This window comes from Pezoporus occidentalis, unplaced genomic scaffold, assembly GCF_034315485.1.
Source record: "Pezoporus occidentalis ecotype Australia unplaced genomic scaffold, CSIRO_AGI_Poc_V1 ctg157, whole genome shotgun sequence".
NCBI lineage: Eukaryota > Metazoa > Chordata > Aves > Psittaciformes > Psittacidae > Pezoporus > Pezoporus occidentalis.
In genome coordinates this window covers 302,361-321,019 of record NW_026913393.1, presented here as the reverse complement: position 1 = coordinate 321,019, position 18,659 = coordinate 302,361, and the positions used below count along the sequence as shown (strand labels likewise).

General features: G+C 48.0%; 1 protein-coding gene across 11 annotated transcripts in view; it reads right to left on the bottom strand.

Annotated features, from left to right (window-relative positions):
* Window positions 1-15,437: 15,437 nt before the first annotated feature.
* DYM (dymeclin) overlaps window positions 15,438-18,659 on the bottom strand; it is a 226,070-nt gene continuing 222,848 nt past the window's right edge. For all 11 annotated transcript variants that reach the window (XM_062611731.1, XM_062611742.1, XM_062611737.1 and 8 more), the window contains one exon: window positions 15,438-18,128. In XM_062611731.1, coding sequence (XP_062467715.1) covers window positions 17,979-18,128 — 150 coding nt within the window. In that variant the 3' untranslated portion in view covers window positions 15,438-17,978. The remainder of the gene's footprint in view (window positions 18,129-18,659) is intronic.

Here is an 18,659-nt window from a genome sequence, read left to right as displayed (position 1 = left end):
TGCCTGTAAGGCTTCGGGGCTGAAGGCAACATGAGTACAACAGCCCTGTTCCCTACCAACTGGTTTGAATAAGTTACTGGCTAAACATCAGGAACATTTGTTCTTGTGCATATTAATGGCAATCCCTGGTGCTGATGTTTATCTAACCAGGCCATCTAAATAATTGGAAGGCATATGCACAAGTTCAAAGCCATCAGCTAAGCTGCGTCACCTTCTTCTGCTGCTAGTTGCATGCGTGTCAAGCCAGGCAACCTCCATCGGGTCTTCAGCCCTGATGTTTTGTGTTTGGGCAGCTTCAAAGACCTCTGCGAATGGATGCAAGGTGCTGCACTCAGAAACACCCCTGCCACACAGAAACAAGCAGAAAAAGAATTGTATAAAGCTGGTTTCTTTACTCTATTTTTTTTTTTTCTTTTGAAGAACCAAAATTGCCATTTCCTTAATAAGCACTGATGGGTCATGTGTAAATTCTTGCCTTCCCTTTCTACTCTCTGTGGCCATGTGGATGTTGGAATGGTACCGATAATTCAAACATCTCACACTTCAGGCAGGTCCCTGTTGGAAAAAAAAGCAAAATTAATTAAAGTAGTTCAGACAATCTCCCTCACTTGCTCCTTAGATGCTGGCTGTACAAAGGACATTTGTTTATAAGGCTCAGCTGGAATTTTCTTAAGAAGTTTCCTAAGCATTTCAGTTGCCATCTGTGCACCTTTCTTGTTCAAGTGCATTAGCAGAACTTCCCTGGTTCAATCTAAATTGATAACTTTATCCAGTCTCCACTTAATATTGCCATAGAGCAGCTGCTTGTGGAGTTGTTTAATCTCCATTAGGGAGCTTTGGTTAAAATCCAGACTTGCGTCCATATGAAAGCATGACATGAGCAGGATGTTCTGCCTCAGCAGGGCTTTTCAGGCTAAGGGTTTCTGAGGCCATACAGAGGTGGATATTAAATATTTGATTGAAAACCATGCTGGCCCTGGGTCTCCCTGGAGACCATGCGTCGCCTAAGGAGATGATGTTCTTTCCGTGGCGCATTTTGCACCCCCAGTTTCTTTTTTCCACCTGAAATTCATGTTGTGAGATGCTGAGGTTGCCAAGGAGGGGTACTTGGTGCCGACGGCGGGAAGGAGAGCTGTTGTTTATTCAGGGAAATGTGCTCTATGAAAGCCTTTCTCTTAATCATCTCAGGGACTTCTGAAGGGATATATGTTACACCTTGTTTTGTCTTCAGGCAGTGAAACATGGATGGTTAGGCTTACTTTAAATTATGTCTAATAGAGAAATGGAATCTAGATTATTTTAAAATCTCCTTATTTTATTTCTGTATCTTCCCATACATCTATCTCAGCTGACAGCCAGGATGAAATGCCCATCAGAGAAGTTCCACCCCAAGATTTATTACAGGGAAGAGAAATTATTTTCTGGGATAGCATTTATGTAGTAGAGAAAATAACTACTTTTCCCATTCATTTCTTGATAATTTTTCATCAAACAAATAAACCAGACACAAAGTATTGAGCTTCCTCTGTATTAATGTCTCAGTCCTCTTTCTGAGCATAATACTGCTGGGATTACAGCCAGAAATCACTCTTTCGCGTGACCCACTGCTTTAGGAGAACTATTACTCCCTGTAACACAGCTGGGTTTTTCTTTGTGCTCAGGCCCTACTGAAGACAACAGCAGTTTTATCATTGATCTCAAAGGAGTCAAGCTTCCAGCTCCTGTATTTCCATCTACATTAGGTTTTGGCTGGGCTGTTCCTAGCAGACCTTAAATTTAAAAGAACTTACTTGATTTCAGGCACCAAATACTGTTGTTCCACCTTGAGAAAATCCATTCTTACTGAGCCATGTGTCTCACCATGAAAGGACGAGAAAGCAGCTCTGGCTCCAGGGTGCTGTCATCCAGCCAAAGGGTGAGTAACCCAAATTTTCTGTGTCCATGTCCACTGTGGCCACTCAGAGTGATAGAGAAGGAGCAACCATTGTGGACCAGCCTCTCTTCTGAGGATGGCATGGTGAAACACATATACATAATACAATCATACAGGGGCAAAAGTTTCACATTTTGGCCGAGATTCATCTCTCCTACCTTCAGCTGTCAAAAAGTTAAGCCCCCAAAACTAGTTGCTCATACCTTAATTGTAGTGGGGACAAGGCCAGCACAGCCTTGGCCATTGGATCCAGGACCGCAATTTGTGCTGGTGAGGGAAGAGCCATGCAGGATCCTCAGGCAGTGGGAGCCTGATAGCCTCTCACCTTGCAGAAGCTGGGACTCCCAGTGAGTCAAAATCACAGCATCCCTACACCTACTGCGGATGCAGAGAGCCCTGGGACAGCCCAGCACACTGGTGTGGATGTGGCTGTGCTTTACTGCCTCTGCCACCTCATTTGCAGTGATGATGCAATATGAAGACATTGCAATGGACAAAGGAGATCAAATCAGAATGGTTTGGTCCATGCTGTAGCACATCAGCATCCCTCCTGCCATCCTTCCTGGGAGCAAGGTCCCTGTCTTGGCACTGCCATCAGCACCAGCACATTCGTCTTCATTTCACTGAGCAGCTCCTCTGTATGCCTGAGACCTTCCACCCTGATTGAGGCAATGTTTGCACCACTGAGTCTATCTGCATCTTGTTATTCATGGAATCACGGCATGGTTTGGGTTGGAAGGGACCTTCAAGCTCCTCCAGTTCCAAGCCCTGCCACAAGGACACCTTCCACTAGAGCAGCTTGCTCCAGGCCCCTGTGTCCAACCTGGCCTTGAACACTGCCAGGGATGGGGCAGCCACAGCTTCTCTGGGCACCCTATGCCGATGTCTCAGCACCCTCATTGTAAAATATATCTTCCTTCTATCTAGTTTAACTCTCCCCTCCTTTATCTTAAAGCCATCACCCCTTGTCCTGTCACTGCAGGCCTGACAAAAATCTCTGTCCCCATCTTTATTCTAAGCCCTTTTCAAGTACTGAAAGGCTGCAGTAAGTTCTCCCCAGCCTTCTCCAGGCTGAACAAGCCCAGCTTTCCTAGCCTGTCCTCATAGCAGAGCTGCTTCAGCCCTCAGACCATTTTTGTGGCCTCCTCTGAACCCACTCCAACAGATCCATGTCTTTCTTGCGCTGAGTTATTGCTCACATCAACTCCAGGACTCACCATAAACAACACGAACCTGACGCTGTGATGCTGTGAAGGTCCATCATCACTCTAACTCCACAGCAGCACATCAATGGGCTCCAATAGGCGATGGAAAGGGCCTTTCCCCGTTGCCTCCTCTAAGGTTTTGTTGACCTTTCTCTCCACAACCGACTTCCTGAGTGCATTACCTACATTAAGAGGCTTTCCCCCCCACCAAACCGCACGCATTACGGTGCCCGGCCCTGCGTCAGAGTGTGCTGTGAGAAAGAGCAGGAGCCCAGCGCAACTGGGAAGCCATCCATATGCTCCTGCAGGCTGGGCTCCAAGCATTAATGTTATCAAATTACAGCTAACGGGAGCAGATTAATGCACAGCGTGCCCCACGCCGCTGGAGGAATTACTGTGATGATCAATGTGGTGTGGAGCGTGCGGCCACGGGCAGCCAAGACTCCCTCAAAGCATAGAATCATGGAATAGTTTGGGTTGGAAGGGACCTTCAAAGGTCATCTAGACCAACTCCCAAATGCCGTGAGCTGGGGCAGTTCGGGGAGAAAAGCAGTGGGATGAGTTGGTGTGATCTGAGGGATGCAAGAAAGAAATCAATGAATACAAATTGTAGTGTCTTCTGGGTGCAGGGAATGGGGCTATCCCCTCCTCAATAGGTAAAATGTAGTGGAAAAAAATATACTTAAAAAATACTTCTCCCAGTGGCGGCTTTTCATGAGGATTTAGCACAACACTTGCCAACACTCTTCATGAAGGGTGAAACACAGGAAAATGAAGCAGCTTAGCTCAGGTTCCCCCTTAAGAAGTGGATAGGAGAGCCCATCCATTACCTTTCTGCTGGGGCACTGAAGGCTGGACCTCACACAGCAGTAGCTACTGCAGGCAGGGGCTGAGCAACAGGCAGGAATTTGGGCTTTGCAATGAGAAATTCTGGGATCACTCAAAACCAGCGCTGCCCAGGAAAAATCATGTCCCCAGCTAGGCAGGCACCATCGTGGTGGGCTTCCTGTACGTCAGGGCTTGAGATCTGATTGTTCAAATATAATGAGAGGATGTTCGCTCCGTTTGCAGTGAGCATTCGCCAGGCATAAGGGCATTGCTCAAAGGGGAGTGTTGACAACAGAAATAAGATTAGTCAGCATTTCTGTGGCATTTTACATTTTCAAGATGCCTTTCAGGCACTAACCAGACATTAAACATGAGCTAATCTTTTGTTACAGCTCCTCTGCAGCCGTTAGATGGGATTAGGATGGATATTGGAGGAAAAAAAAAATCAATTAAAAATACTCAAGCGCTTTTAATGAATTTAAAAGGGCCCATACCATGGTCTATGTGTTATAATGAGAACTCGCACACATCACATCAGGCTTGTGAGAATATCCTGGTCAATGCTGAGTCAATGCACTTCAAAACTAGTCAAACTGCTGACAACTGGTCATTTGGACTCTTCACATTCCTGAAGAATTCCAAATGGGTTTGAATGACCAAACCCAAATGCCTGCAGCACGTCGTCTGAGCGTCACTTTGCCCTGTGTGGAATTTGGGACTGGTCTTTGATGAAGGATGGATTGTGGGCACTACTGTTGCCCCGTGTTGGGACCCAACAGAGTGGAGAGTGGTCCAGCATCTTGGTGGAGATGGGTTAGTGTTCTGGGTTCAGTCTTGGTTCACTGTCTGCAAGGAGTATATTGACAGCGCTTCCAGAACATACCAGGATGTTGGAAAACACGTAGAATCAATTATAAGGATTATATACAGACTCTAGATAAGGAATGATGAGATTTAATTGCCACCACTTTGGTGATTGATTATATTTTGGTGTCCTCAGTGGTTTATTGTGTAAATGGCACTAGGTACCCGAGGGCTCAGCAGCACCCGTGGGTGATCCTAGAGAGAACAAATGCAGGGTGGCTACTCTACAGGGTAGATTTCCCATGAGATGGGTTTTGTTCATCGGAGTTGTCTGGTTTCACTGTCTCCTTGGACCATGTACCAGCCCAGATGCACCCAACCATCTCCAGTAGGGACAGGGAGGTTGTCCTCTCTCAGCAGTCCTGGGAAGGTTCTCAGCAGCTCTGGGGAGGTACCGTTTCCTTCGATGAGTAATGGTTCAAGGAACCTCACTTTTGGGTTCAGTGTTTTCAAAACAGAAGATGTCAAAGACCGTTAGTAACTTCCTCAGGCTGGAGCTTAACTCTGCATTGCCACACAGCTGACCACAGGAGGGCTTTATAAGGCAGAAGCTGGCGTCACCAAGGGTGAGGACACTCAATCGGTATGACACGGGATGTCAGTGGTGATGCTGGGAGCTGACTCAGGAGACCTGGGTATGAATTAGGGTCCCTTAACCACAGGCCTCTCCTTCCTCTGACTTTTCATGACTACGAGGAATGCTCTGGGAAGAAGAGTAGCTCCTGGTGACCTTGACCACAGTTGGCACTGACCCCAAGAAGGGCATGGGATGGGGCTCCTCAGCAGCCTGGTGCTGCTCAATGCCCTCAGACCTGCAGCAGACCTTGCCCAGGGGTTAGGGCATCACTACCAAGTGGGTTGTGTTGAGCAGCATGGTCCTACATGTGCACTACATGCACCCCAGCACACATCTCTCCAAGGCCTGGCTTGGCTGAAAGATGCTGGTCCCTCTGGTGCTGGCAATGAAGCGGATGGAAGGGAGCAGGAGCGCAGCGTACTCGATAATTCCCAGCCAGAGACTGCCAAGAGGAAATGCACTTCCCGTAAAGCAGGCACTGTTACTGACTTGTTTGCTGGAATTGCTTGAGTGGTAATTATGCTCCCTTAATATTGACATATTTAAATAGTTTCCAAGCATAATAAGAGTCCTGCCCCCCTTCTCCCCACCCCCTTTCCAAATTTCTGTGGCGAGCTTTCACTTTGAACAATGGATTATCTGGAGGGGTGTGACTTGCCCACGTCTTGTTTATTGTACAGCACATCCAGATGTTCTGCTCTTGTGTGCAGCACATTCGGGTGTGCTGAGTGTTCGATGGTTCCGTGCCCTGTAAAGAAGGAGCTCTAGGCATCCGTCATGCAGGAAAGAAATAAAACACATGTATCTCCATCGTGCTGCCTTGTGTGGGAGCCTGGTCACGACTCCCAGCTCACGCCTTGGTCGTGATGGGGTGATGCACAGCAGTGGCAGCCCCATGACGTTTGTCTTTCATTTGTGATTCGTCAGAAGCCCCGAGACATTCTGTCCCGAGCACAGAGGCCAGAAGAGCCCATTCCCTCCTTACGCTGTGCCATGCATGCACCACACTCATGAATGCTGCAGAAGTTTGGTTTTGTTTTCTATTTTTCCCAGAAAAGCCATCTCACGCCAAACACGTGTTGGGAATCTGAGTTACTCAACACCCCGAGCTCCCCTGGTTTCCTCTGCCTCGGGACGTCCCATGCATAAATCTATCTTGGTGGATGCAGACCCACAAATTCAGTACCTTTTCCCTCCCCAAGAAATTGCTTTTTCTCCAAGGCCGTGCTGCTGCATTTACTGGTTCCTGTTATCCCTCTGAGCACCTATCCAGAGAAATGAGACCCCACTTGCAGCACTGTGTGCAGTTTTGGTGTCCCCAGGGTAAGAAGGACATTGAGCTGTTGGAGCAAGTCCAGAGGAGGCCACAAGGATGATCAGGGGACTGGAGCACCTCCTGTATGAAGGTAGGCTGAGAGAGTTGGGGCTGTTCAGCCTGGAGAAGAGAAGCTGCGTGGAGACCTCAGAGCAGCTTCCAGTGTCTAAAGGGGGCTACAAGAATGCTGGAAAGGGGCACTTCATTAGGGACTGTATTGGTAGGAAAAGGAGTGATGGGTTCAAACTGAAACAAGGGAAGTTCAGGCTAGATATAAGGAAGAAGCTCTTCCCTGTGAGGGTGCTGAGGCGCTGGCACAGGGTGCCCAGAGAAGCTGTGGCTGCCCCATCCCTGGCAGTGTTCAAGGCCAGGTTGGACACAGGGGCCTGGAGCAAGCTGCTCTAGTGGAAGGTGTCCCTGCCCGTGGCAGGGGTTGGAACTGGAGGAGCTTGAAGGTCCCTTCCAACCCAAACCATGCCATTATTCTATGGTTCTATGTCCAGGCATGGCTTATTCATATCCTGTCCTTTCCAGTCCTGGGCAGCCTCTGGGAGCACTGGTGTTTGCAATCATCTCCTTGGGGTTTCCTCTCTACCCCAAGATGGTATTTTTCTATCACAAGCAATGGCTGACCCAGAGGTAACCCCTCTTTGACTTCTGCTCCATGCCCAGGGTGATGGTACCCAGAGCATCCCCTGGGGCAGCTTTCTGAGGGACAGTGATGGTCATAAGGGCCCCATGACCCTTTCCATGGGGCAGGACAGACAGGCACATTGCCGAGCATCTCTCTTTCTCCAAGAGAATGCAATTGAGCAGCCATCAGTCCTCACCTTGATCCAGGGGGATGTTCGGCTGACCACACATTGGCCAATTTGCTATATTGCCTTGGGACTAAAGGAAAGAAGAGCTTCTCACCATTGTTTTGTGAAAGCCAAAATGGAAGAAACTCTCACGCAGGCCACAAACCACCATGGCAAAACTGGGCTGGAAAATGAGCCATTTCCATGGGAATCCCTGTAAAAGGTGGCAGAGAGGCTGCTCTTTCTCCAGGGCTTTGGTTGGGTTGCATCTGCTTACATAGAGGGTGTGTGTGCATATTTTAATCGATGTCAGAGGGATGAGAAAGCAAAGAGGAAGCCAGCAAAGTGCCAGGGAGGTACCAGAAAGGGAGCTGGGGAGATGCAATTCAGGAGTGGCTGCAGGCAGGCTCAGGCTTGGGCTCCAGGCTGTGCAGCCTACTTGGTCCTGTGGTGTTCAAGGAAACAGGACTTTACATACTTTCCCGATTAATACACAGAATTGCATCAAAGAAATACCTGGCTGTCATCATCAGCGTATCCTCCCAGCAAAAATGATCTTGGCAAGGCCCTCAGCGGGCCCAGCATCTCAGGCCAAAAGCCAACAGTATGTTCAGTACAAGTTCCTTCACCTCCCCATCTTTCATCATCTCCCACACTCACCCCACCAGCTTGCCATCCCAAAGGTTACTGTGGAGGTAGTAGAAAGCTAGGAAGTGAGGATACACTTGAATGGGCAGAGCTACAACAGTATAAATAAGAATCCAAACTCTTATCTAACTGTCCTAAGCCTAACCCCTCTCCATCTGGCCTTACACGGGGAGGGCAAGGTGCCAAATCCTCTTCCAAGTCTCTTAAATCAGGAGGATCCCTGGCAGTGTTCAAGGCCAGGTTGGACAGAGCCTTGGGGGACATGGTCTAGTGTGAGGTGTCCCTGCCCATGGCAGGGGGTTGGAACTGGATGGGCCTAAGGTCCTTTCCAACCCTAACTGTTCTGTGATTCTGTGATTCACTGGCCAACCTCTGGTCCTTATGGTCAATGGAGGGTTGGGGGCACTGCCTGGGATGAGATGCAGCAGGCCAGACCGTGAGCTGCAGAACCAAGCTCCAGACCATGGAGACCTGAGGAAAAAGCACTGGTTCCAGCAGCCATTGCCAGCAGGTATCTGCAGGTTGTCACTTGGGATGCTTCAGAGATGCTCTCCATCCTACTCCACCTTTTTTTGGGGGGGTGAGGTACGGTAAGGGTCTGCCATGTCAGAAACAGCTCTGCCTTTGCTGACAGCTATTGCTGGTTCACACCAGAGAGGTGAGAATAAGGGCTTACGAAGACCAGGTCCTGAATTGTGTTGACCTGGAGGTGACTGTCAGCCCCCAAAGCTTATCAGAGCCAGTTGTGATGCTGAAAGACATCACTGCCAACAGCGGTTTTGCTCTCTGTTGGCCATGGGGCAAGACATGGGATTTCAGGTCTATGTTGGAGGGAAAGCTTTGGGACTTGATGCCAAGGGCTGGGGGATAAGCTACCCTGCCATCCCCTGTGCAGGAGCAGGGAAGGAGAGGTTTTCTTCCCTGCTCTTAATTTCAGCGTGAGCAGAGGGTTATACAACAGCAAAGCAGATGGAAATGTCACAACAGTGAGCTTGGCAGCTGCACAAACACAACTAATCTGCCCTCGTTTAATGCTGGTAGCCAGAACATAAACATACGCGCCACACAAGGTAATAGACGAGGTAAATCCATCATCACCAGCCTCGTTAAACGGGGCGCGCTGCGGCTCCTGCTCCCCAGCACCCACTGCCGTGCTCCCAAAGCTCCAGCTCAGATGGGATAGATGAAACCAGCCTGGGAAAAACCTTGTGATCCCTCAAAGTCCTGCCCAAAATGCAGCTGAGATGCTCCCTATAGTCACTACTCCCCCATCGCCTCTTTATAGTGTACTACATAGGGCACCTGCCCAAACCCAACCTGCGGTGTGCCTCCACTGATGGCCCTTCAGTAGACAGGGTGGCACCATGAAAGGGAGACGTTTCAGAGATAATGATAGAATAATAAGAAGAACAGAACAGTGAGAAGCTGTGGCTGCCCCATCCCTGGCAGTGTTCAAGGCCAGGTTGGACACAGGGGCTTGGAGCAAGCTGCTCTAGTGGAAGGTGTCCCTGCCCGTGGCAGGGGTTGGAGCTGGATGAACTTTGAGGTCCTTTCCAACACAAACCAGTCTGTGGTTCTATGATTCCATGAATAAATAATAATGATAACCATTTTGACATGTATATATGTACATACTATATATAGAGATATACAGCTGCATCCAAGCTGCCTGTCTAGGCTCGGTCCCTTCCCAACCGGTCTGTTTTCTTCCTCATTATTAGTATTTTGGGTCTGGACCATGGTTTCTGGCTTATTCTCTAACTCCTTCTTGTACCCACTGGACTTTCACTTGGCTGCACAGAGGCAGTGACAACAAGCAGGAAGGTATTGCTTGAAAATGGCTGTTTCTTCCCCTGACAGTCAAGAAAGGCATCTGCCATCTGTCTCCAGGACACATCAGTGGGGAAGTTGGTACCCTCCTCAATGCATCTGTCCTCGTGCTCCAGACTCCTACCTTCTTCCCTGGTAAAGGGTCACTTTTCAGGAGAGCATCACCTGCATCCTCTCAAGGCCACTCTTAGTCCTGTTGGCCATGGTGACCTGGTCATGGGCCCTTGGTCTTGCTGCTTACGTGTGCTGGTGTGGCTCTGGTGTGGCTTTACATCCCATGTAACACACCTAATTGAGCAGAGAAACACAATGCTCTGCTGAGTGGAAGATGTGCAAACGGCAGACGTCTTCTGTGTCTATGTTAGGGATGGACATGCTGCAAATCCACCTCTGACCACACTGACTGCTCCATCAGATAATGGTTTCCACTCCAAAACCGGCCAGACTCTGGGAGAATATTTGTTAAACTCGATTTCTTTGGTGCTACAGCAATGGTTCTGTAAGAGGGACAAGTGGCCTCTGACACACCACGTGTCCTACAGGAAACCAAAGCGAGCAGGAAAGACAAAGAAAGGAAGAAAAGAGGCAATCCTGCCTTGTGTGGCATTGGTGATGCTTGTGTTCCTCTGGGACTGCTGTGGGCACGGGGTCATATGAGCTCTCTCCATGCCACTGTCACCAGGAGCTGCCACTTTCCCAGCCCAAACTTGCTCTGTCAGGAAGGGGGAGAAGCCAAGTGAGGAGATAAAGGCAGCCTGAAGTTTATGGCTATTGTTTAGGTCAATAATGTATTGATTATGTATTTTGTGGGCTAAAAGGTTGACCTTTTAAAGGGCAATTGGCGCCTGCAAGATTTGATTTAGGAGAAAGAAAAGAATTTAAATTCAATTTTCACTTCGTATTTCAGTGAGGAGAAACTCACAAGATTGCAGACGCCAAAGATGCTTTTCTGGGGAGGAGGTTGAGGAGTTTTCCTGGAGCCATCACAGAGAGCTTTGCTTCAGGTGGAAATGTCTCTGCTGCTTCTCTTGCACCAGTGCTCAGCACTGCAGACGCGTGTACAGGACGTGAGGCACTAAGCAGAACATTTAGTCTGAAGCTCAGCTAAGTAAATACACTGGATACTGAATATCCTATATCAAGGAACAAAGGTTGGTTTTCCCCCTGGAGGAACAGCCTGAGCAAGAAAACAACACACAGAGCTGGATTAGAGAAAACCCCACATTTTTTAGGCAATTCTTGATGACCAATTCCTTGCCCACTCTTTTTTCCCCATTCCCACAGTGCGGTGTCATTGCCATGCTGGAACCCAGGGATACCCTCCTGGATGCAGCCCCTCTTTCCACACTGGTTTTGCTGGCCCAGACCCCATCTGAAGAGGCCATCCCATCAGTGGTCCTCAAGAACTTGGTTTGGAAGACACCTTAAATATCCAGGTCTGGTTTTGTCCCTGTCTGGCTTATTCCCATTATTCTGTGATTGATAGAGCGCTTAAACAGGGACAGCCATCTCTGATGGGGCTGAGCATCCCATGCCACCTGTACCCTGGGCAGGACTCATGGTACCCTTGCAGCCTGGGATGCAGGAGCTGTGCCAGGTGATGGACTCGGATGGACCCTGACAGTGATTGCAGGGACAGAAATGGAAGCAGCAGGGTGACGACAGCATTCCTAGTCTCAATTGCCAGTTTCTAAAGAGCTGCTTTGCTCTTTGGGAAGCATTTGTTTCATTGTTCCATAAATAGGAGGGGCCTGGATGGCATCACCAGGGACGTCACTGGGTTTGTCACCACTCCTCTCCGGATACTCAAAGACTTTTCTGCCGGTGCCATCGGATTCAGGGCTTTCAGCAGCACAAAGTGGCTGTAAGGAAGACTGAAGTCTGCCATTTAGTGTGCCAAGACAGCTGGCAAAACCATTATGTGCAGCTGAAAATTTCATCACGTCTGCCAAGACATGTTCATTTTGCATTAATTGTGCTGCGCGCTCCCGCAGCATGAAAATATAATAACAAAATCTCCCTCTTCTCTACATCTCTCATTCCAATTGTCGCAGTTTGGCAGCTCAGCGGTGTATGTGATTTGTGATTTGGAGGGGCTCACTGATAGTGACATTTTAATTCAACCACACAGAGTGATGCAAGTGCTGGCGCAACCCGTGGGTGGTAGCAGTGCCTTCAGTATTAAACATGGCTACTTGCAGTAATTCACTTGCAAGAGCGCAGCGTGGCCCTCACATGTGAAAAGCATCCATCCAGCAATAACCCAGCATCTATGATTAAATGTTTACAAGCTTCTCGTGCCGTAATCTCAGCTGGAGCTTTGCAGCTAGGGTTAACTACTCCCAAAGAGCAAAGCATTTACAACACTTACTCCTGAGTGGTCCCTGGTCTTCCCAGTGAAGGGATGCCAAAACCTGTCACTGGGGACATGTGAAGGAGGGATGTAGCTCATGCATTGCTGCTTTTGAGCTCAAAGCTCATGCAGTCATGCAGCCACTTCCATGATTACCCTAACTCATTGCCTCCATGGCTGGTAGCACCTCCATGCTCTGCTCCTAATGAGTTGTACCCAGTCAGGAATTACAGCTCTGCTGTCCTGCTCAACTGAGGGTGTAAGAGTTGCTCTTTTGTCTTTGAAATATCATTACCTTGCCACCACAGAACTGTTATCAGCATAATGAATGACATACGCTGATGTCTTGTGCACAAGGAGGACCGCATCGGAGCGCTTGGCAGTGCCTGGGTGATGACACAGCAGCCTGGGGATGTCCTGCCAACATCTTCTTTCCTGAAGGGATAAAACGAGGCAAACTCCTCGATTTCATGATGTTTTCCCCAAACGCACCCTCGTGCTGCTGCCCCCACAGCAGAGCTGCTGAATCAGGATGTTGTGAATGAGCTGTGCAAAGGCAGCATCAATGAATAATCCTGAAAGAGTTAAAAATCAGCTTTCTGGCCAAGCCCACTGTAATTGCCAGCCCAGCATAACCCAGACAAGCAACCTTGTGACATCCAGGACATCCTGCCCCACAGAATTGAGTCTCGAGGGGCATCTGCACTGATGGACACCACAGCTTCTGCTGGATGCTGTCCAGGAGCTGATGCTTCATCATCCAGGTTCTTGGGATGCCCTGAGTAAATTTCCTTAAAGAGCTCTTTGGCAGCAAACCCGACCGGCTGCCCCCAGCCAGCTCTTCCCTATGGAGCCAGGCTGAGAGAGCTGGGCTGGGGCAGCCTGGAGAAGAGAAGGCTCCTGAAGGGGAGACCTGAGAGCAGCTCCAGTGCCTGAAGGGGCTGCAGGAAAGCTGGAGAGGGGCTTGGGACAAGGGATGTAGGGACAGGCCAAGGGGAATGGCTTTAACCTGCCCGAGGGGAGACTGAGATGAGCTCTTAGGCAGAAGCTCTTTGCTGTGAGGGTGCTGAGGCGCTGGCACAGGGTGCCCAGAGAAGCTGTGGCTGCCCCATCCCTGGCAGTGTTCAAGGCCAGGTTGGACACAGGGGCTTGGAGCAAGCTGCTCTAGTGGAAGGGGTCCCTGCCTGTGGCAGGGGGTTGGAGCTGGAGGAGCTTTAAGGTCTCTTCCAACCCATTCTCAGTCTGGGTGGATTCAGCAGATGGATCCAGAGGCCATCGTGGTGGAGCCGGGCAGGTCACTGCTTCTGTCCAACCAGCTGCCTGCAGCTTCCTGAGGGAGCAGGTAGATACTTTCCTCCTCTTTAAATGACAACTGACATTTGACTGCCATCAGGGTTATAGCAATGATCGGGTCTGTATCATGGTGCTGAAGACAATTTTATCTGTTGTGTAATTGAAGGGACAAGTGTCCTCCTGGAACCTTTCAGGTGCAGGCGTGCGTTCGACACTGAATTTAACCCAATAATGTTGGCTGCAGAGACCTCAAAGGTTAAAAACCTTCGTGCAACTTCCAGTACAAGCAAAAGCTCCCCAGACTGAGTGGTTGTAGTAAGATTAATGCCCTGATCCAGCTCTTAGCACCCCAGTCTGGGCTTGGGGTGGAGGGGGAGAGACCACAACCATGGGAAGGATTGTACTGAGTAAACTCGGTTGAGGTTGTCCCCATCAGGTGTGCAGCTGTTACCTTAAACACTGCTCCTGGTGAGTTAATAGAGTCTGATACAGTAATATCAAATTAACAGCAAACTAAACACAAAAGCAGTTGGGACCCTGAATTTTACAGTATTAGGGGTATGATTGCTACAGTTTTTTACAGCTACCTGGGTAAGGTGGCCAAAGTCCTGCTAATGGGTGAAGAAGGGAAAGGATTCACGGTGGTTGGGCAATTACAGAAGTGTAATTGTATAGAAAACTGCTGGTCTTCAAGCACAGAAGCCAGTGGTTTCACAGACTGAGCCCAGTCGATCAGGAGAGAACCTGATCGATTTGGCTTGACCTTGAGTTGGCTGAATTAACACACACAAGAATAAAATCAAGTTGCCCAGTAGGAAAGGTTGTACAAAAGCTTTAGAATTTGCAAATTCAGGGGCTTGTTTGCGTCTTCTTTTCCTGTTTAACTGGTAGATCAACAACCTAACAGGCACATAGAAAATAGTTTGTTTTTTTTTCCTTTAACCTGCCCAAAACTCTTCAGTTCTGAGCTAGTAGAGTCAAGAAATGCCATGAAATGTGCAAGTTTTCAGGATGCTTTTGCCAAAGTGAATGATGCCCAACTCATCTGTAGCTTCCAACCCACCACCTTGTTTTTTGTAGCGAGATCAGAGTTGTTCTCAATTAAATGGGGCAGGACAATTTCTCCCTCATCAGGGACACACGAGTCAGGACTTCACATGGACAACCTCCTCACTAACAGCTTGGGTCTTCTGCACCAGATGGTTCTCTGGGTGAGGATGGAGCAGGCCTTCCTTCTCCTCTCCAGCCCTGTGGCAATGGATTTCCCTCTCCACTGCTACTCAAGGACCTTAAGCAGATGGCGATCAGCACTGGGAGCAAGGATATGAGCATGATAACGCTAAGGTCCTGGTGCAACACTCACCCCACACCCTGAAAACCAGAGACACACCACATGCTTAAACGGTGTGGCCATAACAAGGGGAAAGAGCCACCAGTGGTCTGGTCTGAAGGGGACAGTTCTATCTCTCCTCTGCTCCTCCCTGTGACCGCATGTTCCCAGGGCCTTGTTGGGATCGTACCTATTGCAGCTATAGAAGTTGAGTTGGCAAGAGCCCTCCATTAGGTGAGATTCAGCACGACATTGCAGCACGTCTCTTCTTCCACCGAGCACAGATTTAAACAACTTCCTAGTTAATACAACAAATACAATCATGTTCTTCCCATTGCTCATCATGGAGAACATTATAAAACCATGCGTGCATGTTAGGTCTGATAGCCACACCAAGACTCGCTGGCCACACGGCAATACGCAGCAGCTATCACATAAAACAAACACGACCACACTCTGTATTTACTGTTTTAATTATTTTATTATTATTATTATTATGATGCATAATAAATCTTTCACACAAAGTCATGAAAAGGATCCCCAGTGTGGTACATTACAGATCTGAAGGAAAACAGAGTATTTGTGACCGTGCCAGACTGCAGACATCGGGATGCTGCCAGACCCACACAATGCTCAAACTCTTGGAAGAGCCAATGGGGCTAGCTTGGATTTCAGCATAAATCTTGGTCTGTCTCCGCTCTTTGGGCTTTGGATTGTAACTCCAGCTGTTCCAAACCAGCCAGGCCCTAGGAGCACTAAATATGAACTAAATGCACAAGGAAATTATGTGATGGGAACAAACCTGTTCCTTCTGCACTTCAACTCGAGGTCATCGCAACAAGAGGACAGTGAGAAATAATTTACTGTGTGATTGATTCAGCAGCTGGTTTGACCTATTCTATCAGATTACTGCTCTATGTACCTTTCCCTTTATGAAAAGGCCTTTCAAAGAGAAGAATCAGGTTCTCTCCAGCTTGACACCCAGCCAAAACGCATCACCTCTGCTGGGCTGTGTTTGTGAAGTGCTCACTCCTGCTGCAGGCAGCGGGGAGAAGGGTGCTCACCTCAGGTTCAGGTGCTCATGGGCACTTTAAATCAGATTTAAAACGAGCCATCCAGTACCTTCAGAACCCACGGTTTAAAAGTGCATCTTCAGACTGACCCTTCCAAAGGCCGGGCAGCCCTGCTGACTCACAAACACTCTGAGTTTTGTAATAAAGATGAAATTACAAATCACTACAATAACCAAGAAGAGTTATCCCCTTTCAACGTTTGCTGCTCAAAGACGAAATAAAGCAGACCAAAAAAAACCCAAAAAACAGCACAAACCTCTGTGCAGCTCGGTCATGGTTCATTCCACCTATTTTGCTAAGAAAAATTGCATCCCCAGTCTCAACTATTGCCTTTTTAAAACAGCTCCTGTCATTTTAAAGCCCTAAATGCTCCTGGGTTGTGCACATCACTTTGTAGCTATGCTTAAATAAATCTGGAAAGCTTTGCTGCCTTTTGTTTTTTTGTAAGCCAGCATTTCCATTTGGGTAGGACTTAAATGGACTCCCACCTCTAAATGAGCAGGTAAAAGGAAAGTACAATCCTAGCTCATCCTTCAGGGAAATAAAAATAAAGGAAGGGTGCAAGAAATTCTATTAAAAGCCACTCAAAGAACTGTTTGAAAGCAAATGCACCTGATTCTTCAGGTCAATAAACAGAACATGCTGGAGCAGGTGGCGGATACAGGGGGTTGCCATGTATCTTTAGGAGCTAATTCCTTGTTTTTTACGTTTTGGCATGCAATGCACTGGTGGCAGTCCACACAGCAGCATGTGGGGTTAGGAGAGTGTCTGCATGCACGTGCCACAGGCACCATCAGGAGCCTCCCCAGAGAGGAAACGATCCTCGCCTCAAAAAATGAGATATTCGGTCAAAATCAGGTCAAGCCATTTCTTTTGTTCTCCCAACTGCATAAACAGGTATATCAGGAAAGGACACTTAAAAACAACAACAACAACAAAAGAGAAGTATTCTACATTCAGGTAAATTTATACTTATACATAAACCCTGTAATAGCAAACGGCATTTTCAACACGAAACTTAGCCAAGGATCCCCGTGACACTGTCACCATCCCACACCATTTTAACAGGACACTGTTCTATTGTACAATCCTACAACTATTTTCTTTGGAGAGTTTTTTTGTTTGTTTTCCCACACATTCAATTTCCAGGAACAACTTCTGCTCAGACACGCAGTAAAACAAGTCTGCAAGGGACCTGACTCTGGAAGATGGTGTTTGTAGCCCTCTATCGAGTGTTTGCCAGTCAAAAAACAACAACAAAAAAGACTTTCTATTGAAAATCCTCCCACAAACATTTTGTCAGCTAAATCAAGTGTTTTAAATCAGGCTGGGAGCTAATCTCATTAATATGCTGCTTGCTTAGTTCATTTGGTTGATGGCGTAGACACCAATTTAATGTCTACAGCCTTGAGAGTGCCACCGAAGTGAAGGGCTGTGAGTGAAAGCACAGGATTAGGTGACGAGCAACCCGTGGCAGAATCCAACAGACCACAGAAAGCTTGACCCAACAAACCTCCCTCACTTGAAAGAAACAAGAATACAAATGCTGTTTCCAAAACAAAGTCCGCAATCCCTTCCCTCATTTATCCCGTTAAGTTAAAAGAACAATCGGGTTTGTGGTTGGTAGTAACATCATACCCCATGTGTAAGGCCTCATTTTCATCAAACAAGCTCTAGGTTACAGGACTATAAATGCAAGGTTCGCCTACAAGCCGTCGGTTCCTCACACCACAGTCTGTTGCCAGCGTGTTGGTGGCAGTTTGCTTCCAAGACGTTGACACTGGACTGTGCACTAGCGGCAAGCTTCATTCTCCAAAAGCTGTGGGGTCAGAGGGTGCACGCTGGAGGGGGTCACGTATTAACACGCGGTGCAGGTTTCTGTTTTCTGTAAGACAAGGGAGCTGCGTTGGCTTGGCTGCGGCACCTCCTTCAGCCAGAGTCCATAGTGAAGAGCTGGATGTCATGTGGGTTCCAGTACAGGGCCACGGCGGAGTTGTAGACCAAGGACCAAACATAGGGGATGAAGAACTCCTCAGGCTGCTCCTCCTCCACATACTTGAACTTCAGCTCGGGGAACTTCTGCAATGAGAGAAGCCAAAGTCCATTGAGGGGAGGTTTGCCAGTGCGTGTGTTTGCAAACACGCAGCCCACATAAACACCGAGGTCTGGTGAAGAAAGTCATGGGAAGAGCTGAACCATTAGACCTGAATGAAAACATTTATGGGATGAGGGGATCATTTATGATTTCTCCTCTGAGCTGAACGCTACATTCACATACTGTATTCAACTCACACTCAATTTGGCTGTTAACAAAGACTAAACATGTGAATCCTTTGCAAAACACAAAGGTCTAAAGGAAAACTCATTTTTAGCAGCCACACAAAAACCTTCTTGCGTGTGCATGTACAGACCTGTTTATTGCAGTTTTCCCTACAAAGCATTTTGCTATTAATTGTACTCAGCATCTCAGCAGGACAATTCTATGGAAATGCTGTGAGAATAAACATATCTTGTGATAAGTTTTCAGTGTCCTGGCAAACTGATTTTTTCCATCTGTTCTGAAAGACTTCATGTACTGGGTGTTGGAACTGGATGATCTTAATGTCCTTT